At 35.8% G+C, this 23,231-nt stretch overlaps 1 protein-coding gene across 5 annotated transcripts in view; it reads right to left on the minus strand.

Moving 5' to 3' along the window:
• Nucleotides 1-10,356: 10,356 nt before the first annotated feature.
• Tet1 (tet methylcytosine dioxygenase 1) overlaps nucleotides 10,357-23,231 on the minus strand; it is a 126,096-nt gene continuing 113,221 nt past the window's right edge. For 4 of the 5 annotated variants that reach the window (XM_071611220.1, XM_071611217.1, XM_071611218.1 and 1 more), the window contains one exon: nucleotides 10,357-18,989. In XM_071611220.1, coding sequence (XP_071467321.1) covers nucleotides 17,980-18,989 — 1,010 coding nt within the window. In that variant the 3' untranslated portion in view covers nucleotides 10,357-17,979. The remainder of the gene's footprint in view (nucleotides 18,990-23,231) is intronic. The other variant, XM_071611219.1, reaches the window with a different exon arrangement.

Consider the following 23,231-nt stretch of genomic DNA (forward strand, 5'->3'; position numbering starts at 1 on the left):
CAGCATCTTGGGAGGATGAGGCAGGAGGATAGCGAGTTCAAAGCCAGCCTCGGGCTGGGGATGTGGCTTAATAGTCGAGTACCCTGGAGTTCAATCCTTTATAACCGCACTCCCCAAAAAATTGGGCTTCCAACTGCTAATCTTTGTTTTTCTTTCTTTCATAGAAATTCCCCCTATGAGTACCTGCTGCTAGCACAGGCTTGTAATCTCAGTTACTCAGGTAGTTGAGGCAAGAGGACCACAAGTTCAGGCCAGGGAAGGCAATTTAGGGAGACCTTGTCTCAAAACAAAATAAAGAAAGGCTATGGATGGGGCTCAGGAGTGTGTGAGCCCATGAATTCAATTCCAAATACCCCCCCAAACATAACACACACAAAGCCTGCTTCTAGCACTATTCAACAAATATCTTCCTCTCCTACCAAATCCCAATTCAGTGTTATTTATTAGTCTTTTAATTATTATTTTTATTTTTAATTTTTTTTCAATACTGGGAATTGAATCCAGAGGTGCTATACCATTTAGCTACATTCCTAGCCACTTTAATTTTTTTACTTTGACAGGGTCTTACTAAGTTACCAAGACTGGTCATGAACTTGCAACCCTCTTGCCTCAGCCTCCCCAGACCCTGGGATTAAAGGAGTGCACCACTGCATCTGGCTTTTGTCTGACCTCTTTTCAATTGTTTTTGGCATATACTGTACCTAGGAATGGGTTGTCTCAAATGGGTTGTCTCTGAATCATATGATAATTCTATATTTAATTTGTTGAGTAATTGATAAACTATATTTACTGTGATTACCCTATTTATATTCCTGCAAGAAATGTTCCATGTTCTTACCAACCTTTATTATTTTATTTCTTTCCTCTTTTTAAAAATAAATAGAAATCTTCATGGGTATGAAGTGAAATGTCATAGCAGTTTTGATATGTAGCTCCCTTATGGAATGACTAAAGATGTTGAGCACAATTTCATGTGTTTATTGGCCATTTGTACATCTTCCTTGGAGAAATTTCTATTCAAGTCCTTTTTTCTCCCCTTCCCCATGTTTTGGCAAATCTTTTTAAAAAAATATCTTTAGTTGTAGATGGCAACAACACTTTTATTTAATTAATTAATTTATTTTTTATATTTATTTTTTAGTTTTTAGGTGGACACAATATTTTATTTTTATGTGGCTGAGAATCGAACCCAGTGCCTCAAGCATGAGCATGCTAGGAGCCACCTCCCAGCCCCTATTTACTTATTTTTTATGTGGTACTGAGGTTCAAACCCAGTGCCTTATGTATGCTAGGCAAGTGCTCTACCACCAAGCCACAACCCCAGCCCCTTAGCAAATATTTTGATTGTAATAAAAAATATATGTATGGGCTGGAGTTATGGCTCAGTGGCAGAGCATTGCCTAGCATGTGGGAGTCACTGCGATTGATCCTTAGAACCATATAAAAATAAACAAATAAAATAAATGATGCTATCCAGCTACAACTCTACAACTACAAATAATTTTTTTAATGATTTCAACTCTTTAAAAAATATGTTGGGGCTGAGGATGTGGCTCAAGCGGTAGCGCGCTCACCTGGCATGTGCTGGGTTCAATCCTCAGCACCACATACAAATAAAATAAAGATGTTGTGTCCACTGAAAACTAAAAAATAAATATTAAAAAATTAAATATTAAAAATTAAAATTAAATATTAAAAAATTTAAAAATTCTCCCCCCTCTTTAAAAAATATGTAGCATAAAATTTACAATTTTCGCCATTTTTTAGAACACAATTTAGTGGCATTGAATATATTCACACTGTTGTTAAACCATTATTTCTTTCTCCAATTTAAAATTGGTTGGTTGGCCAGGTGCAGTGGCACATGCCTATAAAGTAAATAAAATAAAATAAATAAATAAAATATAAATAAATAAAATAAAAGTGTTGTGGCCATCTACATCTGGGAGACTGAGACAGGAGGATGGCGAATTCAAAGCTAGCCTCAGCAGCGGTGAGGTGCTAAGCAACTCAGTGAGACCCTGTCTCTAAATAAAATACAAAATAGGGCTGGGGATGTGGCTCAGAGGTTAAGTGCCCCTGAGTTCAACCAAAAAAAAAAAAAAAATTGGTTGGTTGTATTCTTATTTATTTATTTATTTATTTGGTTGTATTCTTGTTATACTGTTTTCTTTTCTTTTTTTTTTTTTAATATTTATTTATTTATTTTTCGGTGGACACAAACAACATCTTTGTTTGTATGTGGTGCTGAGGATCGAACCCGGGCCGCACGCATGCCAGGTGAGCGCGCTACCACTTGAGCCACATCCCCAGCCCCCCTGTTTTCTTTTTGTTTGACGGGAGACTCACTATGTTGCCTAGGTTAGCTTTGAACTTGAGATCCTTCTGCTTCAGCTTCCTGATGAGCTGGAAGTACAGGCATGCACCACAGGTGCTCAATATGATTTTATTTGTTTATTTGTACATTGCCATATTGGGAATTGAACCTAGGGGCACTTTGCCACTAGGCTGGGCTGCATTCCCAGCACTTAAAAAATTTGAATGAAGTATCACTAAATTGCTGCTGTCACTAAATTTTAATCGCAATCCTTCTGCCTCATCCACCATCCCATGGTCCCCCATACCCCCATCCTCATGCCCCCAACCTCACCTTCCCATCCCCACACCCCCTGCTCCTTCCCCACCCTTTCACCCCTTCCCCACACGCATACCCCTTTCCCCCATCTAGGTTGTTTCTATAGTTTAGCTATTGTGAATTGAACTGCTATAACATCTATATGCCTGTGTCAGTGTATTATGCTGAATTTAACTCTTTTGGATATATACCAAGAACTGGTATGACTGGGTAAAATGGTGGTTCCATTCCTAGTTGTTTTGGTGGATTTTTGGAGGGGTGGGTACTGAACTATAATCCTCCTGTCTCAGCCTGCAGAGATGCTGCGATTACAGGTGTGCACCACCACAACTGGCTGTTACTTTTATTCTTGATAGTTGCCATTCTGACTGGAGTGAGGTAAAATCTCAGTGTACCTTTAATTTGCATTTCTCTAATTAATAGAGACATTGAACATTTTTTTCAGTCTCAGCTACTTTGCCAGGAGAATCATAAGTTGAAGTCGTCCCCACCTCAGTGAGTCTCTGCTCAAGATAAAATTAAAAAAAAAAAAGAAGAGTGGGAATATGGAGATATAACTCAGAGGTATAATGTTGCTGGTACAGAAAAAGAAAAGAGTAGCTCAGTGGTAGAGAGCCATTGAGTTCTGTTTTCAGACACACACGCGCGCGCGCACACACACGATTGGTCTAAAGATACAGATTAACTTAGGATAATTGTCATCCTTGAATCCTAATATGAATTTTTTTTTAGAGAGAGAGAGAATTTAATATTTATTTTTTAGTTTTCGGCGGACACAACATCTTTATTTGTATGTGGTGCTGAGGATCGAACTCAGCGCCGCACGCATGCCAGGAGAGCGTACTACCACTTGAGCCACATCCCCAGCCCCCTAATATGAATTTTATTTCAATTTTTACTCCAAGTGGGGCATGGTGGCACATGCTTGTAATTCCAGCTGTTTGGGAGGCTAAGGCCTCAGCAACTTAGTGAAGTTCTAAGCAACTCAGTGAGACCCTGTGTCTAAATATCTAAATAAAAATATAAAAAGAGCTGGGGATGTGGCTTAGTGGTAAACGCCCCTGGGTTCAATCCTTGGTACCAAAAACAAACAAACAAAAAACAACTATTAAACTTTTACTCCAAGCTGAAGAAATTGGATTTATTGATAATATTTGTTACTATTACTATCATCAATATTATTACTGATTGCTTGCCAAGCACGTGCAAGGCCCTAGGTTCTATTCGCAGCACCATATAAAAAATTAATAAATAAAATAAAGATATTGTGCCCAACTACAACTAAAAAAAATAACTAAATATAAACAAAGTAATGTGTGAGAATAAATTATACTTCATGTATGTCAAAATACACTCTACTGTCATGTATATCTAAAAAGAACAAATTAAAAAAAAGTAATGTGTGTGATAGGACATGACAACCATGTCATGATATTATTTTTGCACTCCTTTGGATGGAACCCAGAACCTCCCCAACACTAAGGAACTCTACCACTGAGGTATGACCCCAGGCCCATTCTAATACTTTTAGAACTGAATCCTAGGAAATGGCCTAAAGTTGAAAATCACAGACAAACTAGTATTTTACTGTTTCTAAACCTAAGCTTTTAGTTGTTTTTTTTTTTTTTTTTTTTGGCTCTACTTAGGTGACTTTTGTCACTACTTATGTTTTGATTATGTCCTTAGGAAAGCAAACCACTTCAATTATTACATCATATTTCATTTTATTTATTTATGCATTTATTTATTTTTATTTTATTTATTAATTTATTTTTTGCTGTACTAGAGATTGAACCCAGGGGCACTTTACCACTGAGATACATCTCCAACCCTTTTATTTTATTATTTTTTCTTTGCACATAATTTTTTTTTAACTTTTTCTTTTTAGTTATACATGACAGTAGAATGTATTTTGACATATTATACATACATGGAGTATAACTTCCCATGTAGTTATACATGATGTGAAGTTATGCTGGTTGTGTATTCATATATGAACATAGGAAAGTTACATCTGGTTCATTCTGTCTTTCCTATTCCCATCCCCCTTTATTCCCCTTTGTCTAATACAAAGTACTTCTATTCTTCCCTGCCCCTTTATTGTGTGTCACCATCCACATATCAGAGAAAATATTCAGACTTTGTTTTTTTTTGGGATTGTCCAGCCCTTTTATTTATTGTTTTGAGACAGAGACTGGCTAAATTGCTTAGGACTATCCTAAATTGTTGAGGCTATTCTCAAACTTGTGATCTTCCTGCTTCTGTGTCCTGAGTCACTGGGATTATAGACATATGTCACCACTCCCAGCTCTCTTATAGGTTTTTGATTTACACCATTGAAAGGAATGTCAAGGTGTATCAAGAGAAGCACAAAGATTGATTTAGCAAACAGAGGAGATTTATTCAGGAAAGCAAGCATTAAAGCAGTATAAACATTCAAAGGGAGAAGTGTGGGAGCCCAATGGTGAAATGCATTTTGGGGGTTTTGGGTCCTTCTTTTCAAAGGTAACTGCATAAAATGTGAAAATGAGAAGTGCCTGGGCAGAGAGATCAGTCTGGTAAACTCACTTCTCTCTCTCTCTCTCTTTTGGTACTGAGGATTGAACTCAAGTAGCACCTGACCACTGAGTCACATCTCCAGCCCTATTTTTGTATTTTATTTAGAGACAGGATCTCACTGAGTAGCTTAGCACCTTTTGCTGAGCTCCCTTTGAACTCTGGATCCGCCTGCTTCAGGCTCCTGAGCTGCTGGGATTACAGGCATGTGCCACTGCACCCAGCCTCATTTTTCTTAATCATGGCACATAGCACTGGCCATGGTGGTCTGGTTATCTCATGATCTCTAGGTTGTCTATCAACATCATCAAACTGAAAGATAATGTTTCAGCTCAGCACAGTGCTGCAGGCCTGTAATGACTAAAGACTGTGGCAGGAGGATCACAAGTTCAAAGTTTCAAATTTAGTGAACCCCTTGCAAAAAATAAATAAATAGGGCTGGGGATGTAGCACAGTGATATAGCAAACCTGGGTTCAATCCCCAGTACCACTAAGACACAAATTTTAAAAAATAAATAAATAAAGTCCTTGAGAAGGAAAAATGGGGCAGAAACCAATGTCCATCGATGAATCAGCCCTTTTATTTTTTATTTGGTGGAAAGACATGAAGAGAGGTGCAGATTGGGGTTGGTTTATAAACGAGCAGGTAAAAGGAGAGGATTTTAATCTATGATTTCTGCTTCCTCTCTGAGAAAAAATATAGTCAACATTTGTGAAGAAATGAGATTCAGAGATGTACAAAGACCAAATGAATTAGAGAAATTGTGCTGGTGGTAGTCCAAATGACATTGGGAATTGTGACTTTAAAAAAAGAGAATTAGGACTCTACCAACATGCCATGGAAACCTGGGACACTCTAGCTGCAGTAGGTGGGAAGGCTTCACGTCATGTGTTGTATGATTCTGCTGTTTTCACCTATGAATATATGGAATCAATGGCCTGTCTCTAAGCAAGCATGGAGTAGCAAGGCCTAGGCTGATCTATTCCCAAGAAATACTTGGAAAAAGAAAAAAATATAACATTTTCCTCAGGTTTTATATATTATGTCATGAAAATTTTGGCATACTGATGACTTTGTATTATTCTGTTAAAGAATAGTGTCTTGGGTGGGATGCGGTGGCACATACCTGTAATCCCATTGGCTCAGGAGACTGAGGTAGGAGGATCACAAGTTCAAAGCCAGGCTCAGCAACTTAATGAGGCCCTAAGCAATTTAGCAGACCCTGTCTAAATAAAACATTAAAAAAAAAAAAAAAAAGGACTGGATATGTGGCTCAGTTGTTAAGGGACCCTGGGTTCAATCTCTGGTGGGAATGTGACTCAGTTGATAAAGTCTCTGGTACCAACAAAACAAAACAACAACAAAAATGAATAGACTCGGGGCTGGGGATGTGGCTCAAGCCATATCGCGCTCACCTGGCGTGCATGCGGCCCGGGTTCGATCCTCAGCACCACATACAAAGATGTTGTGTCCGCCGAAAACTGAAAAAAAAAAATTCTCTCTCTCTCTCTCGCTCTCTTTAAATAAATAAATAAATAAAATGAAGTGCATTGGGCAGTAGTCTACCTAATGTCATTAAAAAAAAAAAATGAATAGACTGATCTTCCAGTGGTCCAAATAAAAGAAAGCGGACTCTTTTCTCTCTCCGCCCCCATCCCCCAAACAGGAAGAAAGGAAAGGAGAAAATAAACTTGCATATCATTATCAGTATTGAACATTAAAAAAAAGCCATTTTTTTTAAGACAGAATGCTTTTATTATGTGATTTTTTTATATTTTTATGTGGTGCTGAGAATCAAACCCAATGTCTCACGCATGCTAGACAAGCACTCTACTACACCCCAGCCCCCAAAAGGCCATCTTAAAGTGACTGTAGTGATCAAATCACCTCACAAAGCAGTTCCCTAAGATATGGGGAAGGGATAGTGGAGGGAAGTAGAGATTAAGAGCCTCAACTATATAGCGACTGGGATTACAGGTGTATGCTACCGCATCCCACCCAAGACACTCTATTCCTTAACAGAATAATACAAAGTCATCAGTATACCAAAATTTTCATGACACAATATATAATATCAAACCTGAGGAAAATGTTATATTTTTTCTTTCCAAGTATTTCTTGGGAATAGATCAGCCAGACCTTGCTACTCCATGCTTAGATCCTGTTAATCACTGTGGCAGGCTGAGCAGGTGATTTAGTTTTTACTCTGTGTACTTCTACTTTTTTTTTTTTTAAATATTTTTTAGTTGTAGTTGGACACAATAACTTTATTTTTATGTGGTGCTGAGGATCAAATCCAGCGCCTAGGTAAGCACTCTACCGCTGAGACACAACCCCAGGCCTGTGTACTTCTTGATTAAAGATAACATGACTTAACGGAAAGCACTTAGAACAGTAAGTCTTAGTTTAAACATGTATATATTATATACACATAAGTGTATACTTATAAAACTTAAGTATATATGGGGCTGATATTGTGGTGGGGAGGGAGAGTGCCCGCCTCTCATGTGTGAGACACTGGGTTCGATCCTCAGTCCCACATAAAAATATTGCATAACTATAACTAAAAAAAAATATATGTAATTCTTCTGGGTGCAGTACTGAGGGGGGAACCCAGAGACTCACACATACTATAACATTTAGCAATATACCCAGTCCATTTTATTAAGACAGAGTCTCAGTAAATCGCACAGGCTGGCCTCAAATTTGTGATCTTCTCACTTCAGCCTCCCAAGTATCTAGGATTACAGGTATGTACCACTATACATGGTTAAAAATCTGCTTAGATACATGAATCAGTTGAAGATCAATTGCCACCAGCACATCTAATCTGGGTGACATCTGATTATTATTTAAGGTTATCCTTTGTAGTAAATAAGGGTTCTTAACATGGGTGAATCTCTAGATCATTATGCTAAATGAAATAAGCCAGCCATTTGATTTTCTTAACATTCTAAAAAACATAAAAAACCGTACAAACTGAAATCAAATTAATCATTACCAGGGGAAAACATGCAACAAGGTGACAAGACTACAAAGGACTAGGGTGATAAAAATATTCTATATGCTGAGCTATCCAATACAGTAGACACATGATGACTTGTGGTCACTAAGCACTTCAAACATGGCTAGTGCAACCAAAGGACAGTTTTTTGTTATTATTTTTTAATTGTTGGGCAATGAATCCAGTGCATTCTACACCTCCAGCCTTGGTTTAGTGTTTAACATTATCTATATGTTTGGCATCTCCAAATATTAAATCTTATTGTCTTTTGTAGTTAAAATGTGTGAATTCTGTAGGATACTAAATTTTTAAAATATGATTTTGAAGAGGAAAGAAAAATTAGACTACCAGGTGCAAAATAGAAGTATAAAATTTATTTAAAACCACCAACAAAGTTCTGTGTAATCAGGAATGATACAATTTTGTAATAGTTTTTTTTTAAAAACTCATCACAAAGATTTAAAATATATTTTCAATTACATTATTCATTTAGCCTTATTTAGTTAGAACAATTAAAAAAAGAAAGTTTATGCTCTAACAAATTAAACACACAGGAAAATATAATAGACAATTTCCACAACTATCTTTACATGTATATTTCAATACTAGTACATTTCAATGCATTTTGCTACATAAACATGAAATCATGTACAACTGCTGTGCACCAAAATTTAGCTTAATTAGATCTTTCAAGTAACATGCAATTCCAACTTACGTCTTCAAGTACTGCTAGTAAGTGTTCCCTTGTCTGCAGAGGACTAAATGTTGATCATGTAATAAAAGTATCATAATTACAGACTTATCTCTTTCCCTTCTACATGGTGAAGTGCTTTTTCTTTAACTGTTTCCCTCATATGTTAAGAACTAAAACAGATATTTTGTGAAGTTTTAAAGAGTATTTCTTTACAAACATTTCAATATAAGGGATATTTACTACAGTAGGACGGCAATAGATAAAAAAAAAATCAAAGGTAAAAAAATAAATAGTAAATATATTCCAAAGAGAGAAGTCAGGTAGAGACAAGAAATATTAACTTATAAAACTGATAATTCTCTCTTGGGAATTCAGTACTACTCTATTTCACCATGGTAAAGAACCTTTGAGCATTTTGTTCCTGCCAAGAATGAGCATTCTGCTTCTCCTTTAAGCCAAGGTAATGATATGCATGTGAATTTACTTGGTAGGTGACCATATAGCATGAGAAAATGTGAACGAAACAGAAAACATGGTTATCTCTCTGCCAAGTAATTTTATAAGTTTCATTTTAGGGAACACATCTTGATTTCTCAGTAACCCATATATGGCCATCTACCCATATTTCACAATGCAAAAGCTGCCCTTAGTTTTTACTATAAAACCAGTTCTGGAAAAATATCCTCTTCAAGCACCTATCACAATGTTATCTTATAAAGGCTAAAAAAAAATATATAACCATACATTGCAATAAAAATATTTAATCTTTTTTTAAAAGAGCTGTTTTTGTGAAATTCTATATCATTATCCATTTTATCCTAGCACAGATAGGCATTGGTGAGGATAGGCAGTTACCAAACTCACCAAAATCATAAGATTTTTTTTTGTTTGTTCTTAATATTCAAATTTTGGCCTGGATTTTTGTACTGATGGAATAGTCAAAATATTCACTCTATATTTATATAGGGGTTCCTAAAATAATCTATATAAAGGTTATTAGAAACTTTACAAATACATCTCATTATTTTTCTTAACCTTCTGGCAAAGGAATATATATCTTTTGAACCACAAATTTTATGTGCCTGAAAACAAAGAGAAACAAAAAACAAGACAAATTCAAATTTAAAAAAAAAAAAGTGTTTCCTTTTAGATAGGCCAACAATTTAGCATTTATATTATGAGGGGCTGGGAACTAGAATTGCTTACCTTGCACCATATCCTTCAAGAAACGTGCACTTCAATAAATTTTAAGAAATACATTAAACATTGATTGTGAGGTGCTGACCCTCTTTTTTTAAGTAGTATTCGAAAAATTATTTAGAAGATTCCCGATTTTAGTAGTACCGGGGTATTTTTTGTTTTTGTTTTTTCGGTGGTGCTGAGGATTAAACCCAGTGCCCCGCGAATGCCAGGTGAGCTTACTGCTTAAGCCACATCCCCAACCCCCAGGGATATTCTTTATAAAGTTGTTTTTTTGTTTAAGGAAGAAAAAAAAAAAAAAAACAAAGAAACAGTAAATCCAAGCCCTAATATGTAAGTCCTAGGAATTTAGGAATCTTTTCTTAGGCATGAGAAAATAGCTAGTTTAATAAATAATGGAAACAAAATACTTGAGAAACATGTTCTTCAAATGATAAGATTCTCTGCAGATACTAAATATTTAAATATTTTATTCTCAGATTGTTTGAGTTGCTTGGTGACTCTCTAAGTCCCAGCCATTTACTATTCTTGTCATCCGCATATTCCTGATCTGTAAGATGGGAATAATATTCTTTGTCTGATTTTCAGTGTCAGAAAGAAAAAGTTGCACATAATAAAGCAGTTTTATAATAGTGCTTCATTAAGTGCAGGGGTATTATTATAATTATTGTTATTATTATTGATATTGGGGATTAAACCAGGGCCTTGAACATGCAAGGCAAGCACTGTACCACTGAGATATCTCCCCAGCCAAGGATCATAGCTTTTATTACTGTCATATTTACGTCCAAAACATTTCCTTAATTTTAGCAGCAACTTTCACATATAAAATGTTGTAGAGTGCAAAGAAGAAATATTAAAAAGTATCTCTTCCTTTTGAGGTGGTTGATTGAACCTTCAGTTGCTGGTAGGAGCATAATTCTCCCTCCTTTCTGGCCCTTAACTCTTCCCCATAGTGCCGCGCCCTTCAGTTTCTGATGGCTTACTGAATCACCCTCTTCCAATTACTTTCATTTTTAGACTTTTCTCACCCAGATTATAGAATAGTTCCTACTATTGCTAACAACCTAAGAATGCCAAAGGAGTAAATTTACATTAGAAAATAGCTATCCACATAGTTTGATTGGGAAATTAGAAATACAGGTAAAGAGATACTGCCTACTTTATAGATAAGATCCATTACTAATTCAGTTACTGTTTAGTAAATTTATAATTAGCATGAGGGATTACACAGAAATTGCAAAACCATACCAAACACAAAGTCTTAAAATATTTCTCTTCTAATACAATTTTTTTGGCAAAAGTCTTGAACACCAAGAAAAAATTTAAATATTAATGGGATTTGTAGAGAAACCACTTGATAATAAACTCTGTTCTTGTATCTACTGCATATTCCTATAAACAGAATTTGCCACTAAATTTAAATGGTTTAATAAAAGCTCTTGATTGTTTTTGGTATTGTATCTGAAAGGACTTGTGAGAGATGATTTTAAAAGACAGAAAAAGACAACTTAACCAGGGTCACTACTGTTTTTAAAACAAACCATGTGTATTTGCAGAATGGACCTGAGGAATGGAAACAGAACAAAGAAATGGACAAAGAAATTTTTATTAATGTAAATAAAAATCACAGGAAGAATAAAGATGTAAAAAGAATCAAAGTGAACTTAGCAAACAGTGCAGCTTCCATAAAATGGAAAAATAATAATGATTCGAATTTTTATCCCAGGATTTTAAGTTTATAGCCTGCCAAATGGAGAATTACATTCCAATATTATTTCTCCTAAAATGAAAATCTGACAGCTGCAATTTTTTTTTCTTATGAACAAGAGAATGCCTTTACATAACAGCTGCTGGGGCAAAATTTCTATTTTTAGACAATTATGTTTATAGGATTAACCAATTCTCAAACATCACATTCAAACATAAATGTGTTAAATCAGCTTATGCTCTGTTTGATAACATTCCTACTTTTGACTAAATTTTGCTTTAAAATAAGGGACATCTATGGCTGAACAAAGGAGAATAAAGTTTATGACCCAGATAATGAGAATGATAGTAGGGATGTAAAAATGTCTACAGGAAATAAGGAAATTATTAATGTTTGAATTTTAAAGCTAGGAATATGAAGTGTTTGCATACTAACCAAGATAAACTTGAACATGCCTTGAGCTACCCTGCCCTTTTTTGGTACTGGGGTTTGAACCCCCCAGGGTCACTTAAACTACTGAGTTACATCCCCAGCCCCTTTTATTTTTTATTTCGAGATAGGGTCTTGCTAAAGCTGGTCTCAAATTTGTGATGTGTCTGGCTTCAGCCTCTTGAGGAGGCACATCACTGCACCTGGCCTTGAGGCACAAGTGAAAATGAAGAGTGACAATATAAGTGTTCCCTTTGGATTACTTGATGTAATGAAACATATGCCTTTTGTCAGAGGCTTGTTTGGGGAATAAAGAAGACCTCTATCTCAAAAAAAAAAAAAAAAAAAAAATCCTTCTGCGTAAACTGTGGTATTTAATTGGGCGCATCCCTCTCCAAAAAAGGATCAAAACATATTCATTCAAGCTGGGCACAGCAGCTCATGCCTATAGTATCAGCTGTCTGGGAGGCTGGGGCAGGAAGATTGCTGTAGTTAAAGACCAGCCCAGGCTTAAGATGTGGGAAATCAAATTCATCCAGATGCTGAACCGCATAGAAAGTTCAACAAGGACAAAAATAGTGAGCTCTTGAATAAAAGCTCGCTCTACCATTTTTAAAAAATTAATAGAGAAACTTCCTTTTTCCTTAATGTGGTACTAGGAATTGAAACTGGAGTGCTCTATCACTGAGTATATCTCCAGCCACCTCTCTCTTATATATTTTATCATGAGACAGGACCTTGCTTAATTGCCCAGGTTGGGCTCTGACTTGTGATCCTCTTGATTACTGTGTCCAGCAAGGTATTCAGTTTATTTTGTTTTTTGAGCACTGGAGATTGAACTCAGGGGCACTTGACCACTGAGCCACATCTCTAAGCCCTATATTTATTTAGAGAAAAGGTCTCACTGAGTTGCTTAAGGCCTGGATAAATTGCTGAGGCTGACTTTGAACTAATCATCCTGTCTCAGCCTACTGTTTCTATGTAGCACATACATTAAGAAAATGCAGACTCAGTTTCCAATGAAGTACATACGGGTTTTGACTTTCAGAATTGCCTTCCTGAGCCACAATGAAAACATTTTCTAACGCTGTTAAAGGAAAACTCAACATGAAACACAATTTGATTTAGATAAACTCAGACTCGGTAATCTGGCACTGATGACATCACTTACTTAAGTATGATGTACAGACCTGTGTTGAAGCTACAACACACCTATGAGTAATTTGAGGAGCTATGGATGTTGAAACAATATTCCACTTCATGTAGAGAGACACATCGAAATTAATTGCTGGGACTTGCCTAGCTGGATATGAAGGGAGTTGTATAACCATGGCTAGGTAGTATGGAAATGTTTTCCTCAAATATTTCAATCATCCAATCTTTTAAAATGATTGTTTTGTAGTTGTAGATGGACAGAATGGCTGTATTTTTTTTTAATGTGGTGCAGAGGATTGAAACCAGTGCCACATGCATGGTAGACAAGTGCTCTGCCACTGAGCTACAGCTCCAGCCCTCTTAATCATCCAATATTTTAAAAACACCCTTATGTATGCTAGGTACCAAGGGAAGGAATAAGTATAAGCCTACACTATAGAAGCTCTTGAGATGTGCTTAATGAAATGCCAGAGTATTGCCACATCTTCTAGGAAGAGTAAACAAAATAGCTTCCAGGGATGAGGAGGTAGTTCAGTGGCACACATAAGGACCTGGGTTCAGTCCCCAGTACCGTGCCAAATTAAATAAAAAACAAACAAACAAACAAAAGACAGCTTCATGGGTAAGTCAGCTAATTTCCCACAAAAGTACATGAAGTCAGCAGGCAAAGGCATTTTGACCTATTTTCACTGTTCACTTTTTCTAAAGATCTCAGGGTGGAGGGGAAAAGCAATTTTATGTTATTTTCTTTTGTGTGTGCTCGGGATTGGACCCAGAGGTGCTTACCACGGAGTCCACTTGTATCCCTTTATCGTGAAACAGGGTTTCATTACTAACTAGCTTAGAGTCTCACAAAATTTCAGAGGCTAGATTGAATTTATAATCTTCCTGCCTCAGCCTCCAGAATTGTTGGGATTGCAGACGTACACCACAATACCTGGCATTTAATTTTTGATACGTTCCCAAAGAAGACAATTTCCTAGTGATAAATCACTTTGTGGGTGAGAAAATAAAGTTTGTTTATACTCTATGGTTATAAGCACAAAGTAGTCTTCACCTGTACAAGGTTCAAGGTGTAATTACAAATTGAAATTGATATCTGTTCTTTGGCTTCTAGTGAACGAACTGTTTGACTTCTGAGGTGAACTCCAACATTCTGAGAAGCTAACATGTTATCTTATTTAACAATTGTCATAAATTTCTACAAAAGATTAAAACTCACACTTGTAGTAAACCTAGGTTTCCATGCATTAAAGTGTGAAATTGAAGGAAACTACTGAAGATTGCATAAACCAATCAATTTAGTAGGCATGTTCAAAGGAAATGCTGTGCCCATTATTGGTGGAAACTATCATGCAATGATATTTTAAATTTGCCTCAGAAAAAAAAAAATCTTGATTTTTTTGTTTTAAAGAACTATTTCCAGGTTAGTTTCACTCATGCTATGGTGGAATGATAATCAGTGAGTCCACAGGAGTAATAACATTAGAAAGTAGGTTACTTCCTATGACCTAAGTCGGTACATTTCCACAAGGGTATGCATTCAATTAAGTATGTATTGGGGTTATGTCTTAAGTAAATTGGTTATGGATCTCATCTAGTGAAGTTCTGTATGTAACAAATCAAATCATTTCATCCACATGCAAATTGAATAATAATGATGTTAGAAAGTTACTGAAGATGTGAATGTCCCCAAAATTCAACTACAATTGTAGATTCGTTGCCCAATAGATATTTCAATTAGGTTGATATGATCTAGTTGGCTCTTTAAGGATGAATTGGAAACAAAATGTAGGTAAGGCTGATGAGCAGAGGGGGAAAATATAATTCAGTGATGGCCTCATAAACACTAGAAATGGAATTTTGAGGGACGGTTATACTTTCAGTAGGATTCTACAATAGGCAAGAGTTATTTTATTATAGTTGATAAATTTTGTTGTTTTGGTACTGGGGATTGAACTCAGGGGTACTCGACCACTGAGCCACATCCCAACCCCCATTTTTGAATTTTACTTAGACACAGGGTCTCACTGAGTTGCTTAGCGCATTGCCATTGCTGAAGCTGCCTTTGACCTTTTGATTCTCCTGTCTCAGCCTGCAGAGCCACAGGGATTACAGGTGAGTGCCACTGCGCCTGGCCATTATAGTTGATAAATTTGTAACATTATTAACTGGAATAACTTGGAAGTCAGGTATAAATGAATTCAACGATCATACCATGAACAAAAAGCAGACTTAAAACCTAATTTGAGTGCAATAAAGAGGAAAAAGAAAAGTCATTATACTAAAACATAATAGAGCTGCAGAAATAATGTTAGATGACCAGTTTTATGAGTGAAAATGTCATTCAAACCAATTTATTTTCTCACTTCAGGAGAAAGAGCACATTTCCATTCATGATGTTAATTACAACAATGGACTGGAAACATTTTAGTTTAAAATGGGCATTCTCAGTAATTGTTTTGGTAAACTATAACTAGTTTCACAAATCCCACTACTCCCTTTAATTAACATTGGTGTTATAAGTTTAGATTATTATGAAAGTTTTTTAAAGATAAAAACAAATTGATTTGAATTATTGTACATATACTACCATGGATTATTTTGAATGTAATTTGCTATTTCTTTAAAAATATATTTCCAAGATATCATTGAGGATTTTAATTCTTCAACTCTACCATTTCATAGGTGATGATTCAGAGAAAAACAAAAGTGACATTTAAATTTTGCGGGTATTCAATAAGTGTGTACTGGGAAAATGGGTAGATGGATGGATGGATTAAGGGACATAAAGTTTTATCCATTATATCTGATGAGGAAACAACTTCTAGTGGGAGCTAAGGCTTAAAATCTAAAATGTAGTTATCACAAGGGTCTATTCCTGATAGTCAAATGCTAGAAAATATGTTATTTAAGCAGCTGAAGCAATAAACAATCACTTATATACTTATAAGAAACCTTAGGCTCAAAAAACAACAAAAACACAAAACAAAACAAAACAAAAAAACGCCACATTTTAAAACAGATATCTAAGGCACAGAAAATACTAAAACAAGTCATTGAATTACCCTATTTTACATATACAGGTCTATTAATGGACATGTCCTTATTTACAATCCCTTCATATTCCTTTACTTAGTCAAAAGCTTTAAACTGATACTTTGCACCATATATTATTTTAATAAGTTATAATGAGTTTTTTTCTTTTTTTTGAGACCTTGCTGGAACTGTTTGCTTTTGCACCAAAATTATGAGTTAGCAGTTGTGGGCTTCCTATGCCATTTCAAGGGAGAAGCACCATTAGGTTTTCTAGACTCCCAAAGAATCTGATACTTTGAATGTTATAGCACCTCTACATTTTAACAGAATCAAGTATTTCTTAGAAGGTTCTTCTTGTTCTAAACATTTTGTTTCGGTATAACCATATTTATAATACTATTATCATTCTTTGACTAGGGCCAGGGAGTAACTATTATTCTATACAAGGATGGATATCATAACAAAAAAAAAAAAAACAATTTGGGATGGGTAGGATTCTGGTTACTTAATTTTTGTATTATATCACTTTGACACATTAAAAGCATTTGACTCTTCTGAATCACATTTTCTCCCATTTCCCTTTTGAAACTTGTTTAATGGGTTATATTGAAAAAGCTGGGATGGAAGTAACTTGAGGCCATGGTAGCTCAATAAATCATAAGAGACCACACTATTTTAAAATTTAAAACAACTTAGTCAATATTGATGATGTTTCTTAAGTCCAATTTTAGGAATTATTCACTATTTTATATAAGTAGCTATTACATAACGTGAAAGGACACATTAAAAGAATAAAAATCATATACAGGATGCAAATAACATGTTGCATTTAACAAGATGGAACTCTACACAGCAAGAATAAATGATTTCTCTTGTATGCAAATATGCACAAACAATAGACAATAGGATTCTTATACTATTTCAAGTTACTTTTAAAAATAGAAAGTGCTTTTAAAATATATATATTTACAATTACGAACAGCCTCCAACCATTACAAACAATAATGAATTATTTTATACAGGAGAAATATTTAAAGAGAGAAAGCATTTCATTGGTTTATTTCAAAGGAAAATGCTGATTTTCTAGCAATGATTGGAAGATATTGGAACATGGCACCATGAAATAATGATTCAGCTTATTTTTAACTGTGTCAATGTGGTTAAGCACCAGGAGCTGTGTAGAGTTAACACTGTGTCTTGACTTTACATCATAGAACATGAATCTGTTAAAATCCTCTAAAAATGACTCTTGTTTCATAGTAAACAGATTTAATTTAAAGCACCAAACTGAGTGATTCTGTCAAGGTTAACACCTAACCAAAACGTTTCTTTATGTATTTAAAACTAGAAAACTTTTATTTTTGCTTAAAATGTGCACCTTCTACCAATTGACAAAATAGTCACAGTTAAGTACCCACCCCATTTTTAAAATTTTTACCTCAGACTTGAAATGGGTGAGATGAAGATAGAGTAAACGACAACATGACTTTCTCTTAACAGCACCTTGAAAAAATACACTGCATGAGGAAAGGCATTAAGAAGGGGAGGAAAGCCTTCAGACCCACCGGTTATAGGGCCCTGCAACCTGTGTTAGAGCATAAGGGGACACAGTGACAACATTGTCATGGGTTAATGTTAATGCTTTATGAGAAGGAATTTGGTTCAATTCATTTATTTCAGGGGACAATTCAGCACCCTTGTTAGCTGCCTGGTCTTTCAGCTCTGAGGCCTTCATTTTCTTATTCTTAGCTACTTTAGCCTCGAACTTAATCCTGTTTAGTTCAAAACCATGGTGGGGCTTATTCAGGTTTTTGTGCTGGTAGAATACAAGGGAGAGGCGAGCAGGATGATTGCGGTTTGGGTGGGCCACAGCAGTGGTAGCATGAAGCTCTCGCCGGGCACACTCAATCATGACAGAACCATGAGTGGGCGCAATTGCCACCCCACCAATATTGGGATCCGAGAAGATGTGCTCATTGTCTGACCAATATTCCTCGATATGGGGCAATTTTTCCTCAGCAGGTGAAAGAAGGTCGTCTGATAGGGGGTCATCAGATACAGGCTCATCTGCTTCAGAATGTTGCTCATCTTCTTCCACCAGACAGGAAGCAGGCTCATGAGGAGAAATGAGGAATGGGGGCTGCTGATTTGGCTGATTAGTAGTTAGCTGCTCAGTTAGACCAGTGGGAGGCTCAGAAAAAGCAAGGGAATCTGTCATGGGAGGAGGCAGGGAGGGAGGAGGAGCCAGGTCGCTGGGCTGTGCAATTCCAGTGCCTTCCCCAGCAGCTGCATTAGCACCACTGTGTCTTCCAGAAGGCATTGTGCAGTGGGGAATGCTACTTCTTTCTGAAAACCCAGAGGAGGCTACTTTATTGAAATTAAATGGAGCTGTTGGCATGGAAGAAGTCTTCGGGTAACAGAATACTGGAGACAGGGTTGCCTCATTCACTGTTGGAGGAATGGATGGGGTCGATGAATAGCATTTAGTGTTCTCTGAACCTTTGAAGATAAAATGATGTTTAGTTTCACCTTTTATTCCAGGTTGCACTGTCTCACTATTATTCCCTAAACAGATAAAGGAACAAGGAATGTAAAAACAAGCTATGATTTTTTTTCCCTCTGAAGCTAGAGAAGGAGCCCAAGGTCAGGTATGTGCTAGACATGTACTCTACCAGTGAGCTACATCCTAGCTTGTTAGACATTTTTTAAATTTTTATTTATATTTTTGGGATCATGGTGGTACTGGGCGTTGAACCCAGAGGTGCTCTACCACTGAGCTACATAATCATGCTTTCTTTTTGGTACTGGGGATTGACTCTAGGGGCACTTAACCACTGAACCACATCCGAAGGCCTTTTTTGTACTTTATTTAGAGACAGGGTCTTGCTGAGTTGCTTAGGGAATCACTAAGGTTGCCTCTGAGGCTGGCTTTGACCTCACAATCCTCCTGCCTCAGCCTCCTTATTAGCCCGTATGCCACTGTGCCAGGCCTTATTTTTATTTTTCATTGTGTGACATAGTCTTGCTTAGTAGCTGAGGCTAGCCTTGAACTTGCAATCCTCTGTCCTTGCTCTTTCCAGTATGGGACACCATGCCTGGCCCCAGTATTAGTTTTTAATTCATAATTTTCCATAACGCATTTCTTTTTGGAAGAAATTAGAAATTAGAAATAAGTGCAAAGAGTTATCCATAAGCATGGATATTCATCATTTAAAATGGTAAATTAAAAAATGACCTAATAGGCTATACACAAAAAGCTCAACTAAACATTGGTATGCCCTGCAAGTGATAACACAATGACATGAAAAAATATTTAACTACCAAATATCTATATGACTTTTCAATTTTAAAAAATTTTTTAAATTTATTTTTTAAAATATATTTTTAGTTGTCAGTGGACTTCGCTACACCTCATTTTTTATTTTGAGACAGAGTATTGGTAACTTGCATAGACAGATCTTGGAACTTGCCTTAGCTTCTCTAGTAGCGAAGATTATAGGTATGTGCTACCATACCCAGCCTCATGTTATCATTTCTAGCGCAGTTTAAGTAATAGTTCAAATATATTTCTGGGTAATAAAGGCCTCATAATTGGCAAAATGTTATTTTTTATGTAAAGGAAGTCATAAAAATTTTTACTCGAAAAACATTTACCTTGAGACATTCTAAACTTGTTTTGAAGCTGGAAAATATTCGGGAAAGGAAAATTAGTCAATTTAGCAATGACAAGAAAGAAAAGTAAAGGACCCATGTTATGATATAGTAATGTAACAATAAACATAACCAGCTTCAGAAGATTTCCAAGTTTCTTAGATGACACATCATAGGAACATGAAAGGAACGAAATAAAAGTATCAAGCAGGCCGGGCACGGTGGTACACGCCTGTAATCACAGCAGCTGGGGAAGTTGAGGCAAGACTATCAGGAGTTCAAAGTCACCCTCAGCAACTTAGCAAGGTGCTAAGCAACTCAGTGAGACACTGTCTATAAATAAAATACAAAAAAAGGGTGGAGTTATGCCTCATTGGTTGAGTAGCCCTGGGTTTGATCACCATTAACCACATCAAAAAAGTATCAAGTAGTATTATATTATATTATGTTACATTATATTATATGAAGCTGAATCTTGCCTTGCATGCATAAGGCCCTGGGTTCTAACCTACACCACACACACAAAAAAAGAGTAATAATTAAACACCTGTATTATGATTTCTTTCATCTTATAAAATGAACAAGCCATCTTATAAATGTGAAAATAAAAGAAGATAGGAAAGCTCTAGATTCTTCTTTTTCTGTACTGAGGATTGAACCCAATCCAGACTAAGCACAAGGTTTTCCACAGGGGTACTTGCCCAGTGCTATCCTGTCATTCTAAGTGTATATATATATATATATATATATATATATATATATATATATATATATATATGACAGTTTAATGCTTTTTATTAAGTCAAAGAATAAACAGTAGGTCAACGATAAAGTTGTGCATCTGTTTCATGTGAGACCATCCTTATATGTAACTCTAATTTGACTGAAATAATATCTAAATCAAACATAAATTTAAAAATCATATTTACATCAGGAAGTGATAAAATATTTGGACAGAAGAAAGACACATAGGTTTACACATGAATGCACAATCACATAGTTTACATAACTGAAAAATACTGTATTATCACCCAATTGTGGAAATATTCTGTATGCTATTCAGCAATTGGTATTCATGTTTAAAAATGTTAAGAAATTAATTTTGAAAGTTACATTAGGCTTCCCTAAGGGTGAATAAAACACAAAAGTACAGCTCCTTGCAGAGGAAAACATTCTGTATTCAAAACTATTATAGCTGGTTGATAAAGTTTTCAAATTTTTAAAAAATATCTACTTTTTAGGTTTGGTTTTTTTTTAAGGTGGACACAATACCTTTATTTTATTTTTATGTGGTACTGAGGGTCAAACCCATTGCCTCACACATGCCAGGCTAGTGTGCTGTGACTTGAGCCACATCCTTAACCATCAAGTTTTCAAATATTAATAATAAGTTAAAATCAAGGCAAAAGACCTAAAAACAACTCAATATGTTTAAATATTTTCATTACATTTAATGCCTAAGAATATCTCACACAAGAGTCACAATTATGTTCTTTTTTTAAAAAAATATCTTTATTTTTATGTGATGCTGGGAATCGAACCCAGTGCCTCATGCATGCTAGGCGAGCGTGCTACCATTTGAGCCACATCCCCAGCCCCACAATTATGTTCTTAAGGAAGAGAATTCTTCATGTTAATAAGAATATTGAATGAAAGAAGTCTTTGAATAACACAAGGTTTTCTTCAATAATTGCGTAGAGTGGAACACATCTGTAATCCCAGCAACTCAGGAGACTGAGGCAGGAGGATCACAAGTTCAAGGACAGCCTCAGCAACCCAGCAAGGCCCACAGTAAAAATATTAAATTATTTTCCTGTCTTACATTCTTTCTTATTACATTCATTAGGAACCTTTCATGCTGCCTCCTCCTCCTCATTCTAAGTTTTAATATCAGTATAAGTTGATGATGTATTTTTCTGTAGGCTCCTTATACAAATGGGTGTTATTAGATACAGAGCAGAATTATATAAAATAAGCCTGGAACATTCTGTTGTAACAGGAGCTGAGAAACACTATCAGGGTGTAACAAAAGAATTCACAAGACATACATACATAAATTCACAAGCCAGCTTGAAGGGATTTCTGTAGACCAAGGATAGGAAAATTACAACAAATTTGAATCATTTTAAAGTTTAGTGGAGGGCTGGGGATGTGGCTCAAGCGGTAGCACGCTCGCCTGGCATGCGTGCGGCCCGGGTTCGATCCTCAGCACCACATACAAAGATGTTGTATCCGCCGAAAACTAAAAAATAAATATTAAAAAATTCTCTCTCTTAAAAAAAAAAAAAAAAAAAAACAAAACCTAAAGTTTAGTGGATGAGGGACTTGGGTTGTGGCTCAAGTGGTAGAGCGCTCGCCTAGCATGTGTGAGGCACCATATAAAAATAAAGGTATTCTGTCCATCTACACCAAAAAAAAAAAAAAAAAAAAAAAAAAAAAAAAAATATATATATATATATATATATATATATATATTTTTTAAAAAATACTGGAAGGATGAGGATGTAGTTCAGAGGTACAGGGCTTGACTACTATGTGCAGGTAAGTCCTGTGTTTGATACCTGGTAACACAAACACACACACACACACACAATTTGTGTGTGAGTTGACCTAATGTGCATCGAAAATAAATGGTCAAAAAATTTGTGAGATCAAAATGACATTAAATTTTAAAAAACTGACCACAATGGAAGACACTTAGCAGGCACACTTTTCAGAGAAGAATGACTGGGGACATAGTGCAGTCTATAGTGTAGAATAGCAATTAATTGCCTATCATGAGTGAAGCCCTGACCTGAATTCAATCCCAATACCACAAACAATCAATTAGACTTAACTCTAAACAATAGTTTCTTCTGCTCCATAAAGAAAGGAAAAAAGCGGAAAAACCGAGAGGGACAGCAAGATTAAAATGAGAGGCCTGACATATTATTAATTAAATAAAATGTGTGACTTTTTGTGTGGTACTGAGGATCTAATGCAGGGCCTCAAAATGTTAGGAAAGGATTCTACCACTGAGTTCATACTGATTCAATAATCTGAATAATAGAATTATGGTATCACTGGCTTTTTTCACATTTGTTTTCTTTCTTGTTTGTTGTTATTGTATGGTAGTAACAAAAATCCTTAATGGGAATGATGATGAATAACTGACTA

This window comes from Marmota flaviventris, chromosome 4, assembly GCF_047511675.1.
Source record: "Marmota flaviventris isolate mMarFla1 chromosome 4, mMarFla1.hap1, whole genome shotgun sequence".
Classification (NCBI taxonomy): Eukaryota; Metazoa; Chordata; class Mammalia; order Rodentia; family Sciuridae; genus Marmota; species Marmota flaviventris.